Source organism: Stegodyphus dumicola, chromosome 4, assembly GCF_044657685.1.
Source record: "Stegodyphus dumicola isolate Sdum_Otavi_A_Nest chromosome 4, ASM4465768v1".
Classification (NCBI taxonomy): Eukaryota; Metazoa; Arthropoda; class Arachnida; order Araneae; family Eresidae; genus Stegodyphus; species Stegodyphus dumicola.
In genome coordinates, this window is record NC_140771.1 from 748967 (window position 1) to 775284 (window position 26318).

Genomic DNA, 26318 nt, shown 5'->3' on the forward strand with positions numbered 1-26318 from the left:
TTTTAATGATTTTGTTTTTATAAAGTTGTTCTGCAGAGTAAAATTCTGCGCGGAATTTTTTGTTTTTTGAGTTTCTTTCATGTTATTTTTTGCTTATTTCACTGCATGTAAGATATTGAAAATTTTGCATGATTTTTTTCTCTTCATCGGAAAGTTGGTTTAATTTTTTTATATGTAATATATTTTTTAAAAATTTATGGTTTCTTTTTCGGAAGTTATCTGCAGAGTAAAATTCTGCGCAGTTTTTAAATTTAACGTTTGGCGTTCCCTTCAGGCATTTTTACGGTACATTTAAAAGCCAGACGAAGGCTGGCAGCGTAGCTGCTAGTTACAGAATAAAAAAAATGTACCTGGTTACAACTGTAACTAAGGCACAGCTGAAAGTACATCAGCAATCTATTCTGCTATTGATACGTCTTAAATCTTACTGACACATTACAGAATAAAACAAAATATATCTGGTTACTCAGTTAGCATCTCACTGAACTAGCTGAAACTATTTTAACTAAATTAGCATCATGTTCTTTTGATTAGTTGCGTATGTATAAAAAACTAAACAATTAAATTTAATTGACAGCTGCAATCTACTTTTAAATAAGTTTTGCACCTCAGGCTGCGTTTTCTTTGCAAATACGCCCTATCTTGTCTCACTTGTTTTTGTCTCTACCAGAAAAGGTTCTATGGGCTAAGATGAAAGGAAATCACTTGTACCATTTTTTTTTTTAAACTACTGCTTTGTTGTTGAGATCTCTTTAATTTTCAGTACACTTCCTTTAAAAATGATTCACAACTGCAGCTGGGGGGGGGACTACTGGAGGTCAGGACAAAATGCTTGTTTTTTTTTTTTTTTTTTTTTTTTTTGTTTTTTTTGTTTTTTTTTTTTCCTTGGGAGAAGAGATTTATCAGAGACCACGCATACAGGGCCGCTGATCTTTAGTAATTTCAGCCTGAGCATGAGTGTCAGACAATATGCCATACATATGCTTGATATGCGCTTTCGTGCTTTTCCTGATATGTAACAAGAAATTTGAGTTCGTTTCTCCGAAAATGGATTCGACGAAGAAATCCCTTCCTTAATAAATATGAAATCCTTGCTCATTTTATAAGGTATTTGTCCCACATTCCTAGCGTGCCTTCGTAGTGTAACGGTAGCACTCTGGGCCGGTATTCCAGAGGTCCGTGGTTCGATTCCTAGCGAAGGCGGTTGCCATTTTTCACTGCTTCCAATTAACCTAATGACTCTACAAGTGGCGCCCGAACTAAAAGGGTTGTGGATGATGATTCTCCGCACCCAGGATTTGGCGACTAGGTCCCCTAAAACCCTAGTCACCCTTTAAAAAGGGGAGTATATAAGGTATTTCTCCCACTTCCCTACCGTGCCTTCGTGGTGTAACGGTAGCACGCTGGCCCGGTATTCCAGAGTTCCGTGGTTCCATTCCCGGCGAAGGCGGTTGCTATTTTTCATCTTTTCTGCCTCTAAAACAATCCTAATGACTCTACAATTTGATTCGAAGATTCTGTCTATTCAAAAACTTTATATATCTTTAATACGCGTAGAGACATAAGGTCATTTTGAATTTGGAGACATGAAAAATGAGCAATGCCCTCGCCGGAACTGGAATCTAGACTCCTTTAATACGCGCCGAGTGTGCTACATTTACACCACGAAGCCATGCAGAAAGGAGGAAGAAAATGCCTCACATATTTCCCCTTTTAAAGGGCGACAGGGAATTTAGGAGACTTAATCGCCAAATCCCGGTGGTGAAGAATCATTATCCACAGTCTTTTAGTTCAGGCGATTCTGTAGAGTCATTAAAATTTTTTTTGAAGCAAAAGACATGAAAAATGACCAGTGCCTACCTGGACCTCTCAAATATACGCCGAGTGTGCTACCATTGCACAACGAAAGCATGCAGAAAGAAGGGAGAGATGCCTTTAAAACGATATTCGTTTCTTGCTGTAACTCTTGTATCTCGCAAGTATTCATAGAATACCTTCAGTATTTTTATTAGTATCAATATCAATGTTAAGAGAATGTTATATCGTAGAATCTTTATTTTGTTAATAGTTTTTAAGCTGTACTTTTGTAATTTTTTTCGAATATCTCTTTTTATAATAATCAGTACTTTTATTGGTATCAATATCAGTGTCCAGAAAATGTTATATTGTGGCATCTTTAGTTTGTTAATAGTTTTTAAAATTAACTTTCGTAATTTTGCTTAATTAATACAATGGGCATACATACGTTAGAGTTCAAATACTACTTATCTATTCTCCATGTATTAAGACTCATAGTCACACTTATTCAGTACAGTGGACATCTTCTATACATGTATACTTTACAGTATACTTTCACCATTGTTCTAAATATTCAAGTATGATGAAGTATATTTAGGTTTTACAAATTTCTGTCTATGAGTTATTTTAATTTAAGTATCCTTGATACTGCAAAGGTTAATACTGTATTTCTTTCACTACTTTTGTAAACATTTTATTGGTAATATTCACAAAACTGTATCTCTGTTAATAGTTCAATGGAAATACATCGCAGCTATCATCCATATTGTTTACCGTACAGTATATACTTTTAATTTTTGTAAAATTCAATCAAGTATTATAATACAGTTTGCTCCAAAAGATAATACTGGAAATTTTACTTTTAAATACCTTTAATCTTACTTCTACTAATACATGTTATTATCAAGGATGTGTTCGTGTTGGAGGTAAGCAAGAAGTTTTTTCGCTGTAACATTTTGTTGCTTTTATTTTGGTGGGAATTTAAACTATTTATTTGGCTAGCTGAGAACAGGGAAACTCTCTTTACCTGAAACGTTAAAGATTATGTTATACATTGGAAAATACTAACTGGAATTCTATTTACCTAAGCAAATACGAAATCATTTCACTTAGAAAGTACTCCATGAATGCATCTCTTCTAAAAACATAACTTTCGTATGTTTTTCTATAATTAGGTAATAAATCATTAAATGATCATCATAAATTTGCATAAAACGAGTTCTCCTCAACTACACTGTTTTGTTGCATTGCTGTCTTTATAAGTGTTTTTTCAATGTGTTTTTAGTACTTCGATATTTTGAAATTAGAATGCATCATATAACTGCCTGTTATTATTTATTATAGGAAAATCATATTTTAGGAGCAGATTAGCAAATTTAAATTTATTTAAAATCTAATATATCTAATTTGCTTTTTAGAAATATATGAAATTCCTTTTGTAAACATTCTGAAGCAAATGTGCTAGACTTTTAATGAAATTGCTAATTACCTCAGTTGCTTGAATCGCATTTAAGATTTATTAATGGAATACTTAAAAAATGCTTTGATAAATGCTGATAATATTTACACCGATTTTTAAATCTTTCACAGTTTATTCTCAAGAAAATAACGCAGAAATGTAAAAATTTATAAAGGGTGTGACTGTTTGAAACTAAAACTAAATCTAAGAAAATTCTCGGCTACATTTTTTACGGAGAATAGTCGAAGTAATAGGAATTTAAATGAAGCATGAAATCCATTTTTAATGATTAGTCGTAACTAATAACTGTTCTATCAAATTATGCTGCCTATACTGAAGGACATAAACTATAGAGAGTAAGATTTGCTTCTAGTAGATAAAATGGAATGTTTCGTTGGAAGGCCAATAAACACGGCGGATTTTCATTTGTATTCAATGCTGAACCAAAGTATTTAAACGACTTTTAATATTGCTATTAATCTTCAAATTTTGAAATCAATGTAATTTTCAAGGATACATATTTTTAATGCTTTACAGGATGTTTACAGAAAAGCAAAAATTACGCTTGAATAAACACACAAAATGCAATAAAAATTAATTTTATTCGATATATATCAGATTTATTTACAAAAGCCGTGAACTTTATATTATCATGACTTACACAACGTCTGATTTTAATAATTAACACTAATTATATGATATAAATGAGATGTCGGTAGAATTTATCTTATTCTGATGGTTTGCGATGATAATGTTTCCTCTGTTATGCAATAAATAAACAAATTCAAATTTTCTTTCAGAAATGGCCAATTTACTCACAGACCGGTTGACTCAGTCTCGGGTAATTAACCGCATTTGTGTGTACTTTCGAAATAATTCTTTCACCTCTCCATTTCTTTTGAATTAAAAAGGTTCTGGAAAGGATAAATAATCTAAACTGGTACAGAAATAGATTTTTTTTTTCAAAATGATTAAAATAAAACTCAGTATTGAAGACTGGTATTTTATTTTATCAATTTAATTTATATCTTTTTAATAAATACGAGTGTACTTTTAAAACCCGCTTACTACTTGGGTATTTCTCCAAACATAGGTTTTAAAGTTTTTATTCATTAAAAACTTTAAGTATACTTCTTATTATTATTCTCATCTGGAGGTTTGAAGAAAATTTAGTATTCGTTCCATCTCTAGATTTTAGATATAAGAATTCTCTAGATTTTAGCTACTTTCACTTTCGGTTACAAGAATTTAATTAATTCAGGAGACTAATACCGAATTTCATGTAGCAGAGTAGAGTCTCCAATAAAGAATAAACATTGTAATCAAACTTAGAATCTGAGAGTCAATGTGAAAGCGAAATTTAGCAGTATGTTTGCTTCCTTTGATTCCCAGACTATCAGATGATCGATGGCAGATATTTTCCTGCAGTGTTGAGTGATGTTATCGGGCACATCTCATCTCTTGACCTCCTACTTTTGACTTCAGAACACAAATCTCTCATGCGATAAGGTTTTAAATAATATAAAAGTCAAATTGGTTTCCAGAAAAGTTTGCTGCTCATTGCTACTGGCAGCGTTCCTTTTTCAAAGAGAAAAGGCACACATAGATTCGGAGAAAATCACAAATTGCAAACGCCGGTGAGTTTCACTTTTATTTCATTTTTAACGTTCGATACCTTTCAGTATAGCATTCCGTCAGTGTAATAATATTCTAATCAGGGCTTAATTTCTAAAAGTAGAAGTGCAGGAGCCTTATGGAAGGTTTCCAGGAAAAAGGAACAAGAGTAAATAAATAAATAAAATGACTATTAAAATGATTAATAATTTAAAAAATAATTTGTTAATGGTTATCAAATTAATTAATAATTACTTAATTACTATTAATAATTAATATTTATTAATTGCCATTTAATTGATAATTATTATTTATGAAAATAACGCCGGAATTCCTTACGAAATTGAGTTCCACCCAGAATAGTGATTCCTCCCCCCACAGTAATGTAATATGAGTGCTTTCGAACGGGGCTGCATTCAAAATTGTATTTTCTATAACAAGTTCAGAGTATCGTACAATTTATTCCCGCTAATTATTTTATTTCCAAAACAAAAATTATATGTACTTATGCAATGTATTTTGCATATTAATAACTTTCAAAGTTATGTACTTTTCCATAGTCAAATGGAATAAAAGCGCTGTAAGAAACGGAAATATGGCATTTGCTTAATACCAATTAAAAATTATAATATTTTCGGGGGGGTGGGGAAACTGAAATATGTAGCATATTTTCACTAAATTCACAATTACAATGCATGTAGTAATTTAAACATGAAGAATTTTAAGACCTATGACAGAAGAGCTAGAATAATTTACTGTATTTTACAGCATATTTTTTTAAATTCTTTCCGTATTTTATAATGCGTTGCTGTTAACTTTCAGTTAAAGTAAATAACCTGATTTATTTCTTAAATTGCTCTATCACTTTTCAGAAATTTTTGGGGGACTGTCGTAATTCTATATTTTAAAATCATGTAAATAACTTATGTCTTTCTATTTTCGACCTTTTATCCAATGTAGAATACTTTTTTCAGCACAACACAATTAAATCTTCACATTTCTTGCTTTTTGATCACCCAATGCTTTTAACTCATTTTTCAATGCACAATGAAAATGCGATGCAATTCTTTTGTTATTATAAAAAGACCTCTTGATCGGCTTTCATCTGTCGAAGATCGTAAATAACGTTTTATTACTTTTAGAATTGAAAGACTTCGTTTAGTTCAAGCTACAGACTGACCAAATAAATTTTAGATTGGCATGCACAAATAATTTTTAGTGCAGACGCATTTGAACAATAACTCTGATAAAGTTTTTTTTTCTTCCGTTAGATATACCCAAAACTTTTTTGTAGCATGCAATAAGTCTAGACACTTGAATAGATATAACCGACTTATCGCTATGTCTAGTGAATCAAGCAGAAACTTAAGAATGGTGTAAAAGACCCTTTTATTAAGATATCAAATAGTTGAAAGTAATGAAAAAGTAAGGAATTCAAATTTGAATTAAATCTAAGTAAGTAAACCAAAGGCTACGCAGAAATACTTAACGCTCAAGTTTGGCTCTAAGGAAAGGGAAAGGGAAATAGACTCATCTTTAGATTCAAGCGAAAACTGCTTTCTTAAATTTGAACGCCATATCGTTGAATTGAGCAAACACTTTCTAAAGACGTACCCAATTCATTTATTTCTTCTGTACCCTTTTTACTTCCTTGTACGAAGTAAAAAGGAAGTATTGTAATCGCGAAAAGTTTCAGGCAGCATATTTCAACGAAAATATCCATTTGACCGCTATCGAATGCAATTTAACTATGTTTTTGCGTGATATCTGTACGTAAGGACAAAATAAAAGACTAGTTTCCTCCAAAAAATTATAAAACTGCTTTAAAATGAATTCTGAAGAGAATTTTTCGTGGCGTCTGTACGAACGTATGTACGTACGTGCGTACGTACGTATATCGCATAAGTCAAAAACGAGTAGCCTCAGAACGTTGAAATTTTGTATATAGGACTGCTATAACATGTAGATGTGCATCTCGTATTTTGGTTGCAATCGGCCGCACCAAACGTATATAAATATATTTATATATATATCCACTCTGTTACGCAGCTCAGTGATCTCAGTTTCTTTACTCTTATATTTTTGTTAATTGTACATTTTTTGCTTTAAAAATGATTGACTTATGTTGTTCTTATCTTCGGTTAAGATTTTTATGCCTTAGTAAATCTCTATGCAATATTTTTAAAATTATCGACAATTTTAAAGTTGTTTAAATGCCGCTAAGCCTAATAATTTTTTTGATGGCGGCCATTACTTGTTTACATTTGAAACAGCAGGATAGTGGATTTGTTACCAATCTAGAGAAACTTAGCTTCGCAGCAACAAAGATAACGCCTTCATTTATTATTGAGAATTAAACCATGCTTAATCCTTTCTGGAATTTTTTCGAGGAAGTAAGTGTTTAAGATTTACTTCGTAATTTTTAATATAGATATTTTGAGTTTTTATGTATTTTTGCCTTCTTGCGAAGTGAGAACTGAATTAATTGAATGAGAAATACTCAATCGTCTGTGAAAAACTGTTTCTTTTTTATTTTGTTTGCTTAATTTCTTTTATACATCATTCTAGCTTTATTATAGTATTTGAATAGAACATGTGGCAACGATTAGATAATTCTATTCTTTAAATTATATAAATTTTGTGCATTATGAGTTATAATATGAACGAAATATAATACTGTTAAGTGAATCTAGCGCCAGAATGTCGCTATGGTAAACAAATTCTAGAGTGAATTTTAAAGAATGCATTTATTCTTTTGTGGTTTATTTGCTATCGGCGAAGTAGACTTAATTCAATTCAATAAGTTTAAATGAAATGGAAGAAAAATGCGTATAATTTAATATTCCGTACAAGGAAGTCATGTGGTGTACACATCAGATTTTTTTTATGTTAATTTATATGGAACTTCGGTTGCCTAACTGCATTCAAATCAGTCCGTTTGCGGGATTCGAACTTCGGACCGAACTACCAGTCTTCAGCGACTTTACCGCTCGGCCGCTGGTGGTGGTGGTGGCATGGTGTATTTAATTACGGCAAAGCACACTAGGGCTATCTGCCTAAGGGGAGGGATGCTTTCGTGGACGACCTTTCTAAGGGAAACTGGCTCGTATACATGTTACACATGGGGAAAACCACGAAAACACCCATGCAGCCAGCCCGTTCACGGGATTCGAACCTCAGACCGAACTACTAGTGTTCAACGACTTTACCGCTCGGCCGCTGGTCGAGCCAAAAAATTAGGAATGATGCTCTTAGGGTTATCACGGGGTGGAGTTGCAGCTCTAAGTCCACTGAAACAACGGACGCGCAGTTTTTAGCGAAAGTTCATGTCAGGAAGTTGTAAAGATTTATTTATATTTCTAATCAGTCATTTTACGTTAAATACCTTTACTGTTGTTCTCGCTTTCCGTTATCCTGCCAGTATGCAAATTTTAGTTAGCTTATATTCAAACCAGATACAAGGAGATTATATTTAAAGGAAGATTTTAGACTGTTTAATCGCAGCGTGTTTCTCAGACTGATTGCCACGTTACTAGTTGAATTTCTTAGATAGTTGTCTGTCTGTCTGCGGCATTGCGTTATTCCCATCAAGCTTGTCACCCCGGTATTCGATTTGATACAACTTGCGCATTATTTATGCCGTGTAGCATTTGACTAACTTACGACATTCCTTCTTGAGTTACGCAATCAATGCTGGCTGGCTTCGTAAGCACAAGAAGTGTCTTCTGTTAAATTACTGAGTTTTGATAACAGATTATTTTACACCCTGCTTACGTTCTTTTTCTGATAACCGGACTCTTAATGGACGAACGTTAACGAATTTCGCGTACTGCGCATGCTCAATGGTGTACCGCTGGCGTGGGAGAAAATACTGGCCCCTAAACATAAGCAATCCTACACAAGCCTGTTCTTCATATAGTTCTTATCGACTGTTTACGATTCCAACAGTCTATTTCATTTACTTACAATAATTTATTTAACCTTTAATTCAATAATTTAAACTAGATTTTATCCTTAATTTGTTAAAGTATATATGAATGAAACGTATGGAAAATACTCAATTGTTTTTATTTCTCAGAAGTATAATTAGCTAATATATCCTGTGATGTTTCCTGCTTTGTAATCCTTTTTAAAAGAAAATTTGGGTAGTTTACAATCGACATTTACACTCCAAGTAATGAAGCAGCTTACAACCTGACACTTTTTAAAGCCTCGAACTGTTTACGCCCAAGAAAACACAATATCAACCAAATACCGTATTTATCTTCTTTTAAAATTGCGCCAAATTCTCTTTTTGGCATGCGCAGTAAGCGAAATTCGTTTAACATTGATCAACTCAATGTGCGGTTTGCCATTACGCTAACCGGGCATAACGATGAGTTGCTTAGGTTCAGCTTGAGTCTCGTCCTCATTTATGTTTCCCAAGAATCGTTCAACACCTTTTTTAGGTCGTAATCTTTTTTTAATTTGATTCTTTTAAAATTATTTTTAATATTTTAACTAATTTTTAAATTTATTTTTAAAATAAAAGCATCATCATTATCAGGCGTAAAATTAATGGTAACAGCTGCTAAGATATAAAATGCCGTTTCTCCTTATTAAATTAAAATGTAAACGATACATCTATTTGTGAACGTAGTCTTATTTATACGAGTATTTTAAGTATTCAGGTTAACAGATTGATTTCTTGCACTGAATACGGCAAACGTGACCAAAGTTCAGTTCTACTGCCACTTTAATTGCCATCTTCGTGCTAATAAACAGCAGATTTAATATCGGAAACGCAATTTGAAAATTTGAAAATTACATAAATTTAATAATTTCAAACATTTCAAATTGCGGTTTGGATGCTGATTTTCAAGATAAAAAGCAGCATGCAAAATGTTGTGACAAAGCTACTCTTAGAGCAGTTGAACACTATGGAAATGAAAATTTTCGATAGCTGTGATATGCCATTTCGGTCTTTCCCATTCAGGCTTTCTGAAGGTGGCACCAAATATCGTGCCATTTCAGACTTTTCCTCTCGTCTGCGGGTGCTGTGCAGGAAAAGATCAAAAATTAAACCATTTCGGCCTTTCTGTTTTTTAAGCTTTTATTACAGTTTGTGGGAAGACATTAGAAAGAGATATAAGGTATTTCTCCCGCCTTCTTAGCATGCCTCCGTAGTGTAGTGGTCTGTACGCTGGACGCGTATTCCAGAGGTCCGTGGTTCGATTTCCGGGGCGTTGCTCATTTTTCATTTCTCCTGCTTCCGAAATAAAATAGTGTCTCTGCAGTGGCGCCCGAACTAAATGGGTGGTGGATGAAGATTTCACACCCAGGATTTCCCGATTGAATCCCCTAAAAACTCTAGTCGCCCTTCAAAAGGGGAAGTATATAAGGTATTTCTCCCATCTTCTTGGCACACCTTTGTGGTGTGGTGGTCTGCATGCTGGGCGCGTATTCCAGAGGTCCTCGGTTCGATTCCCGGCGACGACGTTGCTCATTTTTCATCCCTCCAGCTTCCGAAGTGTCCTAATGTCTCTACAGGGAAGAGCAGGTATTCAAAGAAACGGGCTGGGCTAGATGAAACACAGAATTGTGGTTTTTTTTTTTAATACCATACAGTAAGTCTTAGGCACAATGTTCGTAAAAAATCCACTTCTCTATTTATGGTTAAACATTATGATGAAAGTCACATTTTTAAAAGTCTGTAAAATAGTAAATTTATTTTATTAAAATCTGTAATTGCAGTACTAGTCACAATTTTCATGATTCTTTGAAACATTATATTTTTAATACATGTTTAATGCCGGGAGCTCCTCAAAAGTTTTTATTTTGTTTCAATGCGATGTTTTCTTTTGACGGTTTAATCTGCAAGATTCAGCTTCAGGAAAATAGCAATCTCTATCGTAATTAAATTTTAAGAACATCTCGTTTCGCCAGTGTCATTAGCATTTTATTTAAACAGTGTCTAAAAGGCGATATACACGCTTCACAGTTACGTGACCTCTTGCTGCGCTTTCAGATTTTGAGTTAACACTGAAATGGGAATCATTCTTATACACCCCCCCCCCCATTAAAAAAAGTTGAAATGGCGCGATTTTTTTAAAAAAAAGTTTTGGCTAATCTTTAGAATATGGTAACAGGTAGTTTGGCGACATTTTTGTAAGGCGACAAAGGTTACTAGCTAGGACTTTAGCAATAATCTGAGAAGTACACAGTTCGAATCACAGATTATTTTGTCTCAGAGAAATGAGAGATTATGAGACATGTCATGTGACATTTTCCGGAAGATTCCGTTCGTGATTTTAGCTAATAAGCACTTAGAAACAATTTCGCTGCTAAAGTGCAGAATCGCCCACTTATTTGTTTGGCCCTTTTTACAAGAATAAGAAGAATTGGACTTTTGTCAATTTTCTTTGACTTTTTAAATGAAAATAGGTCGACGTGTACATGGATAACGCGTATGTGCAATTATTAAAAAACGCGGCAAGCAGTGGGCGATTTCTCCCAATTTCGCACCTAATCTTCGTCATGATTAAGCACTTTTGTTCCATAAAAGTTCTAGCATAAGCGTAATTCGGCTAGCAGATTGTTGGAAAAAATGTTGAGGGGAAAAAAAAAAAAAAAAAGCTTTTACTTCGTAAAAACAAAATAACGTCCCCCCCCCCGAAAAAAAAAAAAAAAAAAAAAAAAAAACTAGCAGGTTGGTTTAGCAGGGTTGGTCGCCAAATTTTCTTACAAAAAATCGCCAAGTTACCATAATGTAAAGATTCACCAAAGTTTTCAACCGGGGAAGCTTGAAATAAGGCATAACCGGCATAGAAACTATGGAAGATTTACTTTGGAAGAAACTTATATCATTTATATGTATTATTTTTAAATCCAGGGCACAGCTTCAGTATAGCCCACCTAGAATTTTAACCAAAAAATATCGCCAAGAACGGCGATAAATGATATGATGTGGTAACCCATACTATTCGCCAAACGCAATGTAAACGAGAGGATGGAATTACGGTTACAGCTAATATAGTAGTCAGTTGCATTTATTCAATTTCAATACAAATTGCGGAGATATCCATTTACTCATAGTTAAATGCACGTGCCAATGTATTCTTACTTTTCCGGCATAGCTTCTCTTAAAATTTATCTCGCGCTGCTTCGCACTGGAAAATACAACATTTTAAAAATAGAATTGTACTTAAGTATCTACACAAAATTCGCAATACTATTTTTGGCGAATGTTTAACGCTCAGATATTGTGGAGAATACTGTTTTGGAGATCAGATTTTTGCATTTAGTTATGGATTGCTCTAAACCTGCTATTAGTGATGTCGTAATGAAGTATCGACATATTTTTGAAGGAAAATTTAAGATGGGAGTTTTCAAACAGGCGTAAAAGTTTGGGAACGCCAGGCATTCCAAAGAGATATTTTAGTAATTAACAAGAGAGTATGAACTTTTTAGAGGATTTTTGATGGATTGTGGATTATTGAAGGATAAAACTTGTGAAAAATATAAGATACCATGCAAAGGTAGCTTACATTTATGAAAGCCAAGCAAACGTGAGATTTTCCGGCATTGTTTTTAAAATTATATCCTTTTAACCTTAATCATTTTCGTTAATCATTCCTTATTATTTCTTTCTCTTAAAATCGCGTATAATAGCCGTAAATTTATTTCTATTATTCACGATTTCTGGTGAAATCAAGATGGCCGCCATTTTTGAAACACGGAGTTTCGTCGAAAATCTGGATGGCAATCATTTTTCAAAACAACGTATTTCATGCGCTTTGGCACCAAAAGAAATTCGCCAAACTTTAAAGGTGGGCTATACTGAAGCTGTTCCAAATCCAGTATATCAGATATTGAATTCATTCCCTGTATTTCTGATATTTTAACTGTATCTGTAATACATCGAAACAACACAACTTCAGTGACTACTATAGCAGACTCATTGATCTCCTCCCATGGGTGCGACGATAATGTGAAAATTAGGAAAATCCCTACCGGAGCTGAAAAGACATGTTTTGTTGATAATGTACTTCAAAACTTATGCAAAGTTATTTTTTTATGACTTGCATTATGAAAGGCAATGTCATATGCAATGATACGGGTCGCGTTTAACGAATTAGTTAAATGATTTAAAACTAGATACCTTAAATCTGCGAGAGAAAGTAAACATTTACTACTCACGCAAAATATCTTATAAATTGACAGCTCACTCTTGTAGAATACATTTCGTATCTATAAGCGCAAATTCTTCTCATAAGGTATTTCTCGCACCTACTTAGAATGCCTTCGTAGTGTAGTGGTCAGCACGCTCGGCGCGTATTCGAGAGGCCCGTGGTTCGAACCCCGGCGAAGGCTTTGCTCATTTTTCCCATCTTCTGCTTCCGAATATCTAATATCTCTACAGTGGCGCCAGAACTAAAAGGTGGTGAATGATAATTCTTCACCACCAGGATTAGGCGACTGGGTCCCCTAAAACCCCAGTCGCACTTAAAAGGGGAAGTATATAAAGTTTTTCTCCCGCCTTCTTAGCATGCTTTCGTGGTGTAGTGGTCAGCACGCTTGGCGCTATTCGAGAGGTTCGTGGTTCGAGTCCCGTCGAAGGCGTTGCTCATTTTTTCACATTATCTGCTTCCAAACTAGTCTAATGACTCTACAGTGTATTGTCACATCTCAGGTGTTTTATTTTTTATTTATTATTTTTTTCCCCCGGATGATGATTAAGTTGTTTGAAACGGTAAAGGACGCAAAGGGCTTCGTGTTTAAGGAGAGAACTTTCTAAAGAAAACTTGCTCCTATTCACGTTACATATGGCGAAAACCACGGCAACTAACCATGCAGCTAGGTCCGTCCGCCTGGGATCGATCCTGGATGGAAATGTCAGTAGCCGGTGGTATTAACTATTCGGCTACTGGAGGGCTATTTCCAGAGGAATCCGTAGGCATTTAGAATAAATAAAAATCGGTACTTTCCTAATCAAATTATTGTATTCTTCTTCGCTCCAATGGAAACTTTTGTTGTAAAACCACTACGTTTTTCTTCGATTTGATTCCTATTAAAAGAATCTGCAGTTAAAATAGAATAACAGAAAAATGGAAGGAAAATTAGAAACTAAAAGAAAATTTTGGGTCTGAAAAAACGATGCTCTATCTAAAACGTAAAAATTGCGATTAAAAAAAAAAGGTACTAGAATCTATATTTTAGAACTGGACTTTTCCACAAATAGAGCCAGATAAAGAAATCAGACTATTTATTTAGAGCGTGTCATTTTATTCTGAAACGTGTTTGGAATTTTAAAATGGCCTAAATATCTAGTTCCCACTTTTAAAAAATCTAGCTGCGGCTACTGCAGATTTCCGTATTCTATCAGTCAGATCCTACTCACATAGAGACTGGCCATCCTTGAAACACATTCATTCTTTGCACGAAGCGTTATTCAAGAGTTCAAACTGTCTCATGAAACTCTGATCTGAGTTGCAGGGTCATAGTATGAGGAACGTAAGTTTTCAATTTTAAGTTTTCATTTGTGTTAGCGTTCTAGATAGTATATTAGGAATAAACTGAACACTGTGTTTGGGAGCTAGTATGGCTTTAAAAAAAATCTTTTGAGAATAATCTTCATGTGATGACAGGTTGGATGCTGATAAAATTTCAAGCACAGAGTATCTTATCCACCAGAAGCATTCCAGTGATAAACTCTAATTTCTCTTTCAAATTTTTATTTTAATGTAATCATGTTAAAGAACATACTAATCAATGTAGAGATCTAAGAAATGACGTCATAGATAGAAGTGAAAGTAAAACTGAGTTATTTTTTTGTTTAATGACGAAACAAAAAGTAAGCATTTCTTCCTTCCTTACGGCGCTGAGATGTTACAGATGTGCGAGAAGAGGAATTTCATGCATATTTCCCAATCGCTGTATTTGTATACATTGATGTGTTGCGCAGCTCTGGAAATGAATTTTGAATTTTCGAATTTAAATTTCATTTTGTGTTGTTATCTAGCTAAAATTTTTCACACGTAGAAAAATCGCAAATAGCGCAATAACGTTTGCTTCTGTTTTCGGTGTCCCTTTTTAAGCGAATGAACATTATCAACAGAGTCATGTTTCTGAATTTTATACGTATGAGTTGCTTAAAGGAATTTATGCACCATTTAAAATTTATATTCTATAAAATGAGTTTTATTCGATAAAAGCAATTTCTTGAAGGAAATCTTCTCTTTGATCCGAATTTGACACTCTGATCTTTCAAAGCACGGATTCCGCCAGTGAAGCAGGACAATTTTAATGCCCAATAGTTCATTTCTTGCTCACAAGGGAGCATAAGGGTTCTAGATTATTCTTTGACATTTTATGATATTTGTTCAACATGGAGAAGAGATTTGGTCTACAGCTTCGTAAAATCAGTCGTTGTATGAGAATGGTGACTGTGCGACTTAATCATATTTCATCACTTTAATCATATTTCTTCCCGTATACAAACATGGCTACATCTCGTGGCCTGCAAGATCCTAAGGTGCTACTTTGGTAGACGGTTGCACGGATTTTTGGTGATTTACTTTGGCGAAATTGTTGGTGCGGTTTTTAAAATCGTCAGCCATCTTGAAAAACCCCGTTTTTACGTTATTTTGCGCATAGTAAAGTATTTGAAACTAATAATAATAATAATAATAATAATTATTATTATTATTATTAAAAACAATGGATTAATTTTTGGTTGAAAACGTTGTTTTCTAAGATGGTAGGCAAATGTAAATAAATACGTTTACTACGAGTATAAAATACTAAAGAAATGTTAAATTATTCCTTTCATATAGCACAGACATAGAATAAAAAAACCGCTATAAAAACTTTGCGCCAACGTTTAATTGGATTAAAATATTACGTAAATTGAATATCGAATTAAAAACCATCATACCTACCTTTAAAAGAATTATAATATTACTTAAATTAAATACTTTAAAATAAGTAAATAAGAACGCTTCGTACACTAGAGCTAAAATAACAGCAATTCGTTTATTGTCGGTAAAAAAGGAGGAATGTCTAATACTTTTCTTACTGTTACTGCGGTTATATCTTCCAACATGACCGCAATACCATATACGGCCGTCCTCAGAATCGGCTCTTCTAACGATCTTCATCTGTGATTTACATTTTAGCACTTCAATGAAGAAGCAATTAGCGAGGTTTCCTCCAAAAATTTAAAATAGATTTCCTCTGACCCTTGTAACAATTTATAAATAAATCTTTGATTAGGAAAGACAGGCTGGCCAAAATAAGGTCTCAAAGGACAATTTTTTGATTCCGATACCAATAATTCTTGGTACTTACCAAGAACAACATTCATTTTTGAAAGAGACATTTTTGAAGGAATTCGAAGATATGAATTAAATTTTAAAATGGCGCGGTAATGCACAAATTTTCAGTAATCAATCAGGGAGCTGATTACAGCTCGTTAATGCACAAATATTCCATAACCAATCAGAGAGCTGATTACATCACGTCTAGAATTAAAATTATTTAAATAATCATACATAATAAAATCGTTTTAAAAATGTAAAATTAAATTGTATTTTAATATTTAACAGCCATAAATAATGTTTAAAACATTGGATTAAATTTATAGATATTAAAACCGATTACTTTTAAAGTAAGGTGACGTCATTGATTACATCATCCACAACATAAAATTTCATAAAATACCATAAACAATAAAATTTTTATTTCAAATAAAAACGCAAAATTAAATTGATTTTTAATATTTAGAAGCCATAAATAATATTTAAAACACGGAATTTAAGCATAATAAAACGCATTATTTTTTAAATAAAATGACAACAAAGTATCGGTTACCATAAATAACTTATCTAGCAATGGATTTACCATAATTCGTATTACTCGCCAAAAGAAAAATCACCAAAATCCGTGCAACCGTCTACCAAACTAGCACCGATCCTAATATTTGTCATCATGCGACTTGTTTCTCTGAGGATTTCCGGACAGTAGGTTATGCACTGATGGACCGTAAACCATTCAAAACGAATACCAGACAAGAAATTGCACAGTCAGAAATTAGTCATTGACATAATAGTAATTTCGATCAAAATTAGAAAAGTGTTTGGAGAAAAAATGGCTCTCACTTGAGCGGCGTTATTTTTAAAACATAAAATGACATAATTTACTCAACTCAATTCTGCAAAAGAAATTCTGGTAATAAATATTTCACGAAAAATTTGGGTGCTTTAAAATTTCGCTCTTTATTGGCAACCCTGTGTTTACTCATCTTACCTGTGTATTTATGGCTCACCAGCAGCCGAGCGGTAATGACGCTGATCACTGGTAGTTCGCTCCAAGGTTCGAATCCCGCGAACGGGCTGGCTGCATTGGCGTTTTCGTGGTTTTCCCCATGTGTAACGTGTATACGAGCCAGTTCCCCTTAGAAAGTCCTCCACGAAGGCATCCCTCCCCTTAGACAGAGAGCCCTCGAGGCTTTGCCATAATCACACACACACCTGTGTATTTATGCTTTATAATTGATTTCAAGACGTAAAATACATATTTTGCTCTCGCGTCATATCGACACAGGTTAGATCTTGATGAGCTCTTATATATAGCTTTAATGCTAAGTTTTCGTTAAAAACAAAACTTCTGTTTAATAATAATAATAATAATAATAATAATAATTATTATTATTAAAAATAATGGATTAATTTTTGGTTGAAAACGTTGTTTTCTAAGATGGTAGGCAAATGTAAATAAATACGTTTACTACGAGTATAAAATACTAAAGAAATGTTAAATTATTCCTTTCATATAGCACAGACATAGAATAAAAAAACCGCTATAAAAACTTTGCGCCAACGTTTAATTGGATTAAAATATTACGTAAATTGAATATCGAATTAAAAACCATCAAACCTACCTTTAAAAGAATTATAATATTACTTAAATTAAATACTTTAAAATAAGTAAATAAGAACGCTTCGTACACTAGAGCTAAAATAACAGCAATTCGTTTATTGTCGGTAAAAAAGGAGGAATGTCTAATACTTTTCTTACTGTTACTGCGGTTATATCTTCCAACATGACCGCAATACCATATACGGCCGTCCTCAGAATCGGCTCTTCTAACGATTTTCATCTGTGATTTACATTTTAGCACTTCAATGAAGAAGCAATTAGCGAGGTTTCCTCCAAAAATTTAAAATAGATTTCCTCTGACCCTTGTAACAATTTATAAATAAATCTTTGATTAGGAAAGACAGGCTGGCCAAAATAAGGTCTCAAAGGACAATTTTTTGATTCCGATACCAATAATTCTTGGTACTTACCAAGAACAACATTCATTTTTGAAAGAGACATTTTTGAAGGAATTCGAAGATATGAATTAAATTTTAAAATGGCGCGGTAATGCACAAATTTTCAGTAATCAATCAGGGAGCTGATTACAGCTCGTTAATGCACAAATATTCCATAACCAATCAGAGAGCTGATTACATCACGTCTAGAATTAAAATTATTTAAATAATCATACATAATAAAATCGTTTTAAAAATGTAAAATTAAATTGTATTTTAATATTTAACAGCCATAAATAATGTTTAAAACATTGGATTAAATTTATAGATATTAAAACCGATTACTTTTAAAGTAAGGTGACGTCATTGATTACATCATCCACAACATAAAATTTCATAAAATACCATAAACAATAAAATTTTTATTTCAAATAAAAACGCAAAATTAAATTGATTTTTAATATTTAGAAGCCATAAATAATATTTAAAACACGGAATTTAAGCATAATAAAACGCATTATTTTTTAAATAAAATGACAACAAAGTATCGGTTACCATAAATAACTTATCTAGCAATGGATTTACCATAATTCGTATTACTCGCCAAAAGAAAAATCACCAAAATCCGTGCAACCGTCTACCAAACTAGCACCGATCCTAATATTTGTCATCATGCGACTTGTTTCTCTGAGGATTTCCGGACAGTAGGTTATGCACTGATGGACCGTAAACCATTCAAAACGAATACCAGACAAGAAATTGCACAGTCAGAAATTAGTCATTGACATAATAGTAATTTCGATCAAAATTAGAAAAGTGTTTGGAGAAAAAATGGCTCTCACTTGAGCGGCGTTATTTTTAAAACATAAAATGACATAATTTACTCAACTCAATTCTGCAAAAGAAATTCTGGTAATAAATATTTCACGAAAAATTTGGGTGCTTTAAAATTTCGCTCTTTATTGGCAACCCTGTGTTTACTCATCTTACCTGTGTATTTATGGCTCACCAGCAGCCGAGCGGTAATGACGCTGATCACTGGTAGTTCGCTCCAAGGTTCGAATCCCGCGAACGGGCTGGCTGCATTGGCGTTTTCGTGGTTTTCCCCATGTGTAACGTGTATACGAGCCAGTTCCCCTTAGAAAGTCCTCCACGAAGGCATCCCTCCCCTTAGACAGAGAGCCCTCGAGGCTTTGCCATAATCACACACACACCTGTGTATTTATGCTTTATAATTGATTTCAAGACGTAAAATACATATTTTGCTCTCGCGTCATATCGACACAGGTTAGATCTTGATGAGCTCTTATATATAGCTTTAATGCTAAGTTTTCGTTAAAAACAAAACTTCTGTTTAATAATAATAATAATAATAATAATAATAATTATTATTATTAAAAACAATGGATTAATTTTTGGTTGAAAACGTTGTTTTCTAAGATGGTAGGCAAACGTAAATAAATACGTTTACTACGAGTATAAAATACTAAAGAAATGTTAAATTATTCCTTTCATATAGCACAGACATAGAATAAAAAAACCGCTATAAAAACTTTGCGCCAACGTTTAATTGGATTAAAATATTACGTAAATTGAATATCGAATTAAAAACCATCAAACCTACCTTTAAAAGAATTATAATATTACTTAAATTAAATACTTTAAAATAAGTAAATAAGAACGCTTCGTACACTAGAGCTAAAATAACAGCAATTCGTTTATTGTCGGTAAAAAAGGAGGAATGTCTAATACTTTTCTTACTGTTACTGCGGTTATATCTTCCAACATGACCGCAATACCATATACGGCCGTCCTCAGAATCGGCTCTTCTAACGATTTTCATCTGTGATTTACATTTTAGCACTTCAATGAAGAAGCAATTAGCGAGGTTTCCTCCAAAAATTTAAAATAGATTTCCTCTGACCCTTGTAACAATTTATAAATAAATCTTTGATTAGGAAAGACAGGCTGGCCAAAATAAGGTCTCAAAGGACAATTTTTTGATTCCGATACCAATAATTCTTGGTACTTACCAAGAACAACATTCATTTTTGAAAGAGACATTTTTGAAGGAATTCGAAGATATGAATTAAATTTTAAAATGGCGCGGTAATGCACAAATTTTCAGTAATCAATCAGGGAGCTGATTACAGCTCGTTAATGCACAAATATTCCATAACCAATCAGAGAGCTGATTACATCACGTCTAGAATTAAAATTATTTAAATAATCATACATAATAAAATCGTTTTAAAAATGTAAAATTAAATTGTATTTTAATATTTAACAGCCATAAATAATGTTTAAAACATTGGATTAAATTTATAGATATTAAAACCGATTACTTTTAAAGTAAGGTGACGTCATTGATTACATCATCCACAACATAAAATTTCATAAAATACCATAAACAATAAAATTTTTATTTCAAATAAAAACGCAAAATTAAATTGATTTTTAATATTTAGAAGCCATAAATAATATTTAAAACACGGAATTTAAGCATAATAAAACGCATTATTTTTTAAATAAAATGACAACAAAGTATCGGTTACCATAAATAACTTATCTAGCAATGGATTTACCATAATTCGTATTACTCGCCAAAAGAAAAATCACCAAAATCCGTGCAACCGTCTACCAAACTAGCACCGATCCTAATATTTGTCATCATGCGACTTGTTTCTCTGAGGATTTCCGGACAGTAGGTTATGCACTGATGGACCGTAAACCATTCAAAACGAATACCAGACAAGAAATTGCACAGTCAGAAATTAGTCATTGACATAATAGTAATTTCGATCAAAATTAGAAAAGTGTTTGGAGAAAAAATGGCTCTCACTTGAGCGGCGTTATTTTTAAAACATAAAATGACATAATTTACTCAACTCAATTCTGCAAAAGAAATTCTGGTAATAAATATTTCACGAAAAATTTGGGTGCTTTAAAATTTCGCTCTTTATTGGCAACCCTGTGTTTACTCATCTTACCTGTGTATTTATGGCTCACCAGCAGCCGAGCGGTAATGACGCTGATCACTGGTAGTTCGCTCCAAGGTTCGAATCCCGCGAACGGGCTGGCTGCATTGGCGTTTTCGTGGTTTTCCCCATGTGTAACGTGTATACGAGCCAGTTCCCCTTAGAAAGTCCTCCACGAAGGCATCCCTCCCCTTAGACAGAGAGCCCTCGAGGCTTTGCCATAATCACACACACACCTGTGTATTTATGCTTTATAATTGATTTCAAGACGTAAAATACATATTTTGCTCTCGCGTCATATCGACACAGGTTAGATCTTGATGAGCTCTTATATATAGCTTTAATGCTAAGTTTTCGTTAAAAACAAAACTTCTGTTTAATAATAATAATAATAATAATAATTATTATTATTATTATTAAAAACAATGGATTAATTTTTGGTTGAAAACGTTGTTTTCTAAGATGGTAGGCAAATGTAAATAAATACGTTTACTACGAGTATAAAATACTAAAGAAATGTTAAATTATTCCTTTCATATAGCACAGACATAGAATAAAAAAACCGCTATAAAAACTTTGCGCCAACGTTTAATTGGATTAAAATATTACGTAAATTGAATATCGAATTAAAAACCATCATACCTACCTTTAAAAGAATTATAATATTACTTAAATTAAATACTTTAAAATAAGTAAATAAGAACGCTTCGTACACTAGAGCTAAAATAACAGCAATTCGTTTATTGTCGGTAAAAAAGGAGGAATGTCTAATACTTTTCTTACTGTTACTGCGGTTATATCTTCCAACATGACCGCAATACCATATACGGCCGTCCTCAGAATCGGCTCTTCTAACGATCTTCATCTGTGATTTACATTTTAGCACTTCAATGAAGAAGCAATTAGCGAGGTTTCCTCCAAAAATTTAAAATAGATTTCCTCTGACCCTTGTAACAATTTATAAATAAATCTTTGATTAGGAAAGACAGGCTGGCCAAAATAAGGTCTCAAAGGACAATTTTTTGATTCCGATACCAATAATTCTTGGTACTTACCAAGAACAACATTCATTTTTGAAAGAGACATTTTTGAAGGAATTCGAAGATATGAATTAAATTTTAAAATGGCGCGGTAATGCACAAATTTTCAGTAATCAATCAGGGAGCTGATTACAGCTCGTTAATGCACAAATATTCCATAACCAATCAGAGAGCTGATTACATCACGTCTAGAATTAAAATTATTTAAATAATCATACATAATAAAATCGTTTTAAAAATGTAAAATTAAATTGTATTTTAATATTTAACAGCCATAAATAATGTTTAAAACATTGGATTAAATTTATAGATATTAAAACCGATTACTTTTAAAGTAAGGTGACGTCATTGATTACATCATCCACAACATAAAATTTCATAAAATACCATAAACAATAAAATTTTTATTTCAAATAAAAACGCAAAATTAAATTGATTTTTAATATTTAGAAGCCATAAATAATATTTAAAACACGGAATTTAAGCATAATAAAACGCATTATTTTTTAAATAAAATGACAACAAAGTATCGGTTACCATAAATAACTTATCTAGCAATGGATTTACCATAATTCGTATTACTCGCCAAAAGAAAATCACCAAAATCCGTGCAACCGTCTACCAAACTAGCACCGATCCTAATATTTGTCATCATGCGACTTGTTTCTCTCTTCTTTTATTGTTCTTTTACGCTTCCTTTACCACAGTTCATCCAGTTATAGTTCCGATTTCCTTGAGTCCCCACGACAAAGATCAAAGAATTGTCAGCTTTTGTTATTTATTTGTTTTGTTTTAATTTGAATTTTATTTCAGTATTTTATTATATTCATGTTATTTGCCTTTTTTTTTTTCATGTTAAATTTCTTGCAACTTTATAAAATTATGGTTTTCGTAATTAAGTAGCATTCCCTTTTCTGTATCTTATCCAAGCGTTTATCGCATTTTAATGTAACATCAATTTTAATTGCGTACGAAGAATACAACTTCGTACATTTTGACTAAGGTGTAACTCAAGAATTCAAGTTTTTTTAGAGAAATTTTGTTACTTACTCTTACTTGCAAAATAAAGGTATGACTGATGAAAAATAAGTGTGAGAGTTTCATTCATTATTAAAAGTTTTGGTACTTTTCCGTTTTGCCGGCGCAAGCGATAAAGTCGCCAGTAATGGTACAACCGATGCCAAACGGAATATTCTCGCTGGTAACCTTTTACGCCTCATTTTCAACACAAGTCGCAGCTTTATCTTATCAGATTGATTGTTTCTTTCAATACTGGCATTTAATTTCATAGAATTTTTGTCAGATAGTTCAGTTTAATGTCTAAGGCCATTTTCGGTAATTAAGTCAATTAGGATGCAATCACAGCGCTTACCCGAAGCCGAAAATATAGAAAAGATAAAGTCAAGGCTTAAATTCATCAATTCTAATGAGAATGCTTTAGCGAAGTAAAGCACTGCAGTTTTATATAATTTCTGAGTAAGCTATTCGTAAGCATTGAAATATTGCTTGCATTTAAACTTGTGTTCCAAATTAAGATTTAACTTGAAATTAATGTAGATAATTATTGAGAGCATTAGATTTTTGTAGAGTAGTTTACGTGAAATAAGATCGCTTGGGGTCACGTGATATGAACCGGCAAATCAGGATGTTGAACCATGAAAGCATAGTAAATTCTTAATTAATGTCTTTTTACAAATTTATTGTCTTTATTTATTGGCTTTTTATAAAATTTTAAGCGATATTAAAATGTTTATGCCTTTAAAAAAAGAATTCTTAGAACTAAAATGTTTTTAATATTTTTCATGTGTATAGTGTATGTTGTCGCCAATAAAGTCTGCTTGGCGAGATTTGCGCCGGCGAAACGGAAAAGTACCAAAGTTTTTCCAAATATTCCATGCGATTATTCAATACTGTTATTTTTCAGGGAAAAAATATTGTTACGAAATGTACAGGCGCGGTAAATGTACAGGCAAATCGCCAATTTCATTGCCAAATGTCGCCAGAGGGACGATTTTTCGCCAAATGTGGCAACTCTGCTTTTCTTTGCCATTTTATGGCAACCCTAACACTACTTTGCGGGGAAGCCATCGTACAGCGTCTGTACATTTCGTAGCAATATAATGCAGTTTCTTTCTTACCATGGGTTAAAAATATAAAAAGTTCACTATAAAAATATATGCTTGATATTTCACTACAGTGCAATATTTAAATACATATTTCTAAAATATTTAATTTCTCGAAATTTTTTTTAGGTGGAGTTATAATGTCGCAAGAACGTATGCATCACTTGGTGTTTGAGATCTGTGTGGGCATAGTTCTGCTGCACATGGCCTTAAGCGGTATGACTTTATATTTAATTCCGTAAGAACTTTGCAATGATAAACTTCATTTATATTTTGAATTAAAATTACGCGATTTTTTAATTGTTTTGTATAAAAGAAAATGCTTTTTCTCTTCTGTTCTTTAATATATTGTTTTATTTTACAATGGTGATATTAACTTATGGCATTATATACGCGAATTATTTAGTTAAAATCTTTCATGACAACGAGCATGAAATTTTTTGTGTATTTACTAGTTGTATGCAGAAATATACAGGCAGGAAGGAATACAGACATAGGCAGGTCCAAAAGGTTTTGCCCTGATATATTTTTGTGGGGAAGTACAGAAAGTTTTAATAATTTATTTTTCAATATAATCCAATTGTACTTCGATGCGTTTTCCACATCTCTTGAACAACAATTTTCCCATGAAGATCAGATTTTAATTTCGAGAATAGCTAATAATCTCTTGAAGCAAAATCTGGGCAGCAAGGGGGATAATGAAGATCCTTCAACCCACATTCTTTACATCTCTTTGGAAATGACAACTTAATTTGCAGGAATGTTATCATGGAGAAGAGGAATTCGGTGCTCAGAAACGATGCCTTTTCTCTTTAATTTCATTAAGTAATTTATGCAAAAGTTCTGCATAATTATCTCCAATAATGTTTGTCGTTCTTCTTTAAAATTTACCAGGAAGATTCCTGGATATTCCCCAGAATGGTTGCCATTATCGGTTTTATTGATTACTGAAACTTTTCCTTTATTCGTAGAGCTTCACCAGGTTTCTTGTACTACAGATTCCCATTTCGATTGGGGATCATAACATAGGACCATTGCTTAATAACCAGTTACAATGGACCTGTAGAACAGTTCTCTTGCTCTCATTGTAAAATTGCAAAACACTGTTCATAGAAAACGCCATTTCACTGCTTTTGAATTCTTACAAAAGTCTGGGGTACCCATCGTGTGGAGACTTTTCCTTGCTGAGATCTTCATGAAGATGGCTCAAAACAGTTATTTTAGACTCTGAATCTTTTATCTCTAAATATTTCCTTCTAGACACAAGCAGTACTTTTGGATGATAATGAGTCTAATAATTAACCTTCACGAGAATCCGTTTGAACGGATAATCGGCTATTCGACATTGTTTTACACATTCTTCGACTATACAACAACAACAACAACAACAACAAAAAAAAAAAAAAAAAAAAAAATCACCGTACGAATCACATGTTGTTTGACTTCTTTGAGAGTAATATCTCTTCTAACTGAAAATTTAATCACAGAATGTATATTCAGTTTTAAACATTTTAGAAAAATCTAGCACATCATTCATTCAATAAATAATAAAAAAGACCAGCAAATGGTTACACTAACGAAGTTTTAAAATTCATTTAGTATTGCCATTACATGTTTGAAAAAGAAATTTATTGCCAAATAATTTCTTATATGTGAGCTCGGAAAAATTTAGATGTACCAGTGTATACAGGTAGCGATACCTTAGCGAGGAGGCATTTTGCAGGCGCGAAGGAATGCAGATTTAAGTCACTTCTGTTTCAGAGTTTTAGTATACTTTACTGACCAATTCAAATAGAAAATAACTCTTTTATGATATGCTGTTAGAAATGCTGTTATGTTGAAAGGTATATCCCAATTTCATAACACTTATTTTAAGTTTATAGCACTTTCCTATCTCTTCTAGCTTCATCTTACAATTCCTTTCCAGAATGAGTTTCAAGCATCGCGTTAAATGTAAATGAGGAGCGGATTTGTATCAAGGTTCACTGACTTCGAGAGAGACTTGGAGATCA

The 26318-nt window shown here is 32.9% G+C and overlaps 1 protein-coding gene across 2 annotated transcripts in view; it reads left to right on the forward strand.

Annotated features, from left to right (window-relative positions):
- Positions 1-4778: 4778 nt before the first annotated feature.
- Positions 4779-26318, forward strand: part of LOC118195856 (complement component receptor 1-like protein) — a 127845-nt gene continuing 106305 nt past the window's right edge. The window contains exons 1-2 of one of the 2 annotated variants that reach the window (XR_015040566.1): positions 4779-4893; positions 24436-24522. Coding sequence is in view for 1 of the 2 variants with exons in the window: in XM_085814447.1 (XP_085670573.1) it covers positions 24447-24522 (76 nt within the window). In the remaining variant the exon portion in view is untranslated. The remainder of the gene's footprint in view (positions 4894-24435; positions 24523-26318) is intronic. The other variant, XM_085814447.1, reaches the window with a different exon arrangement.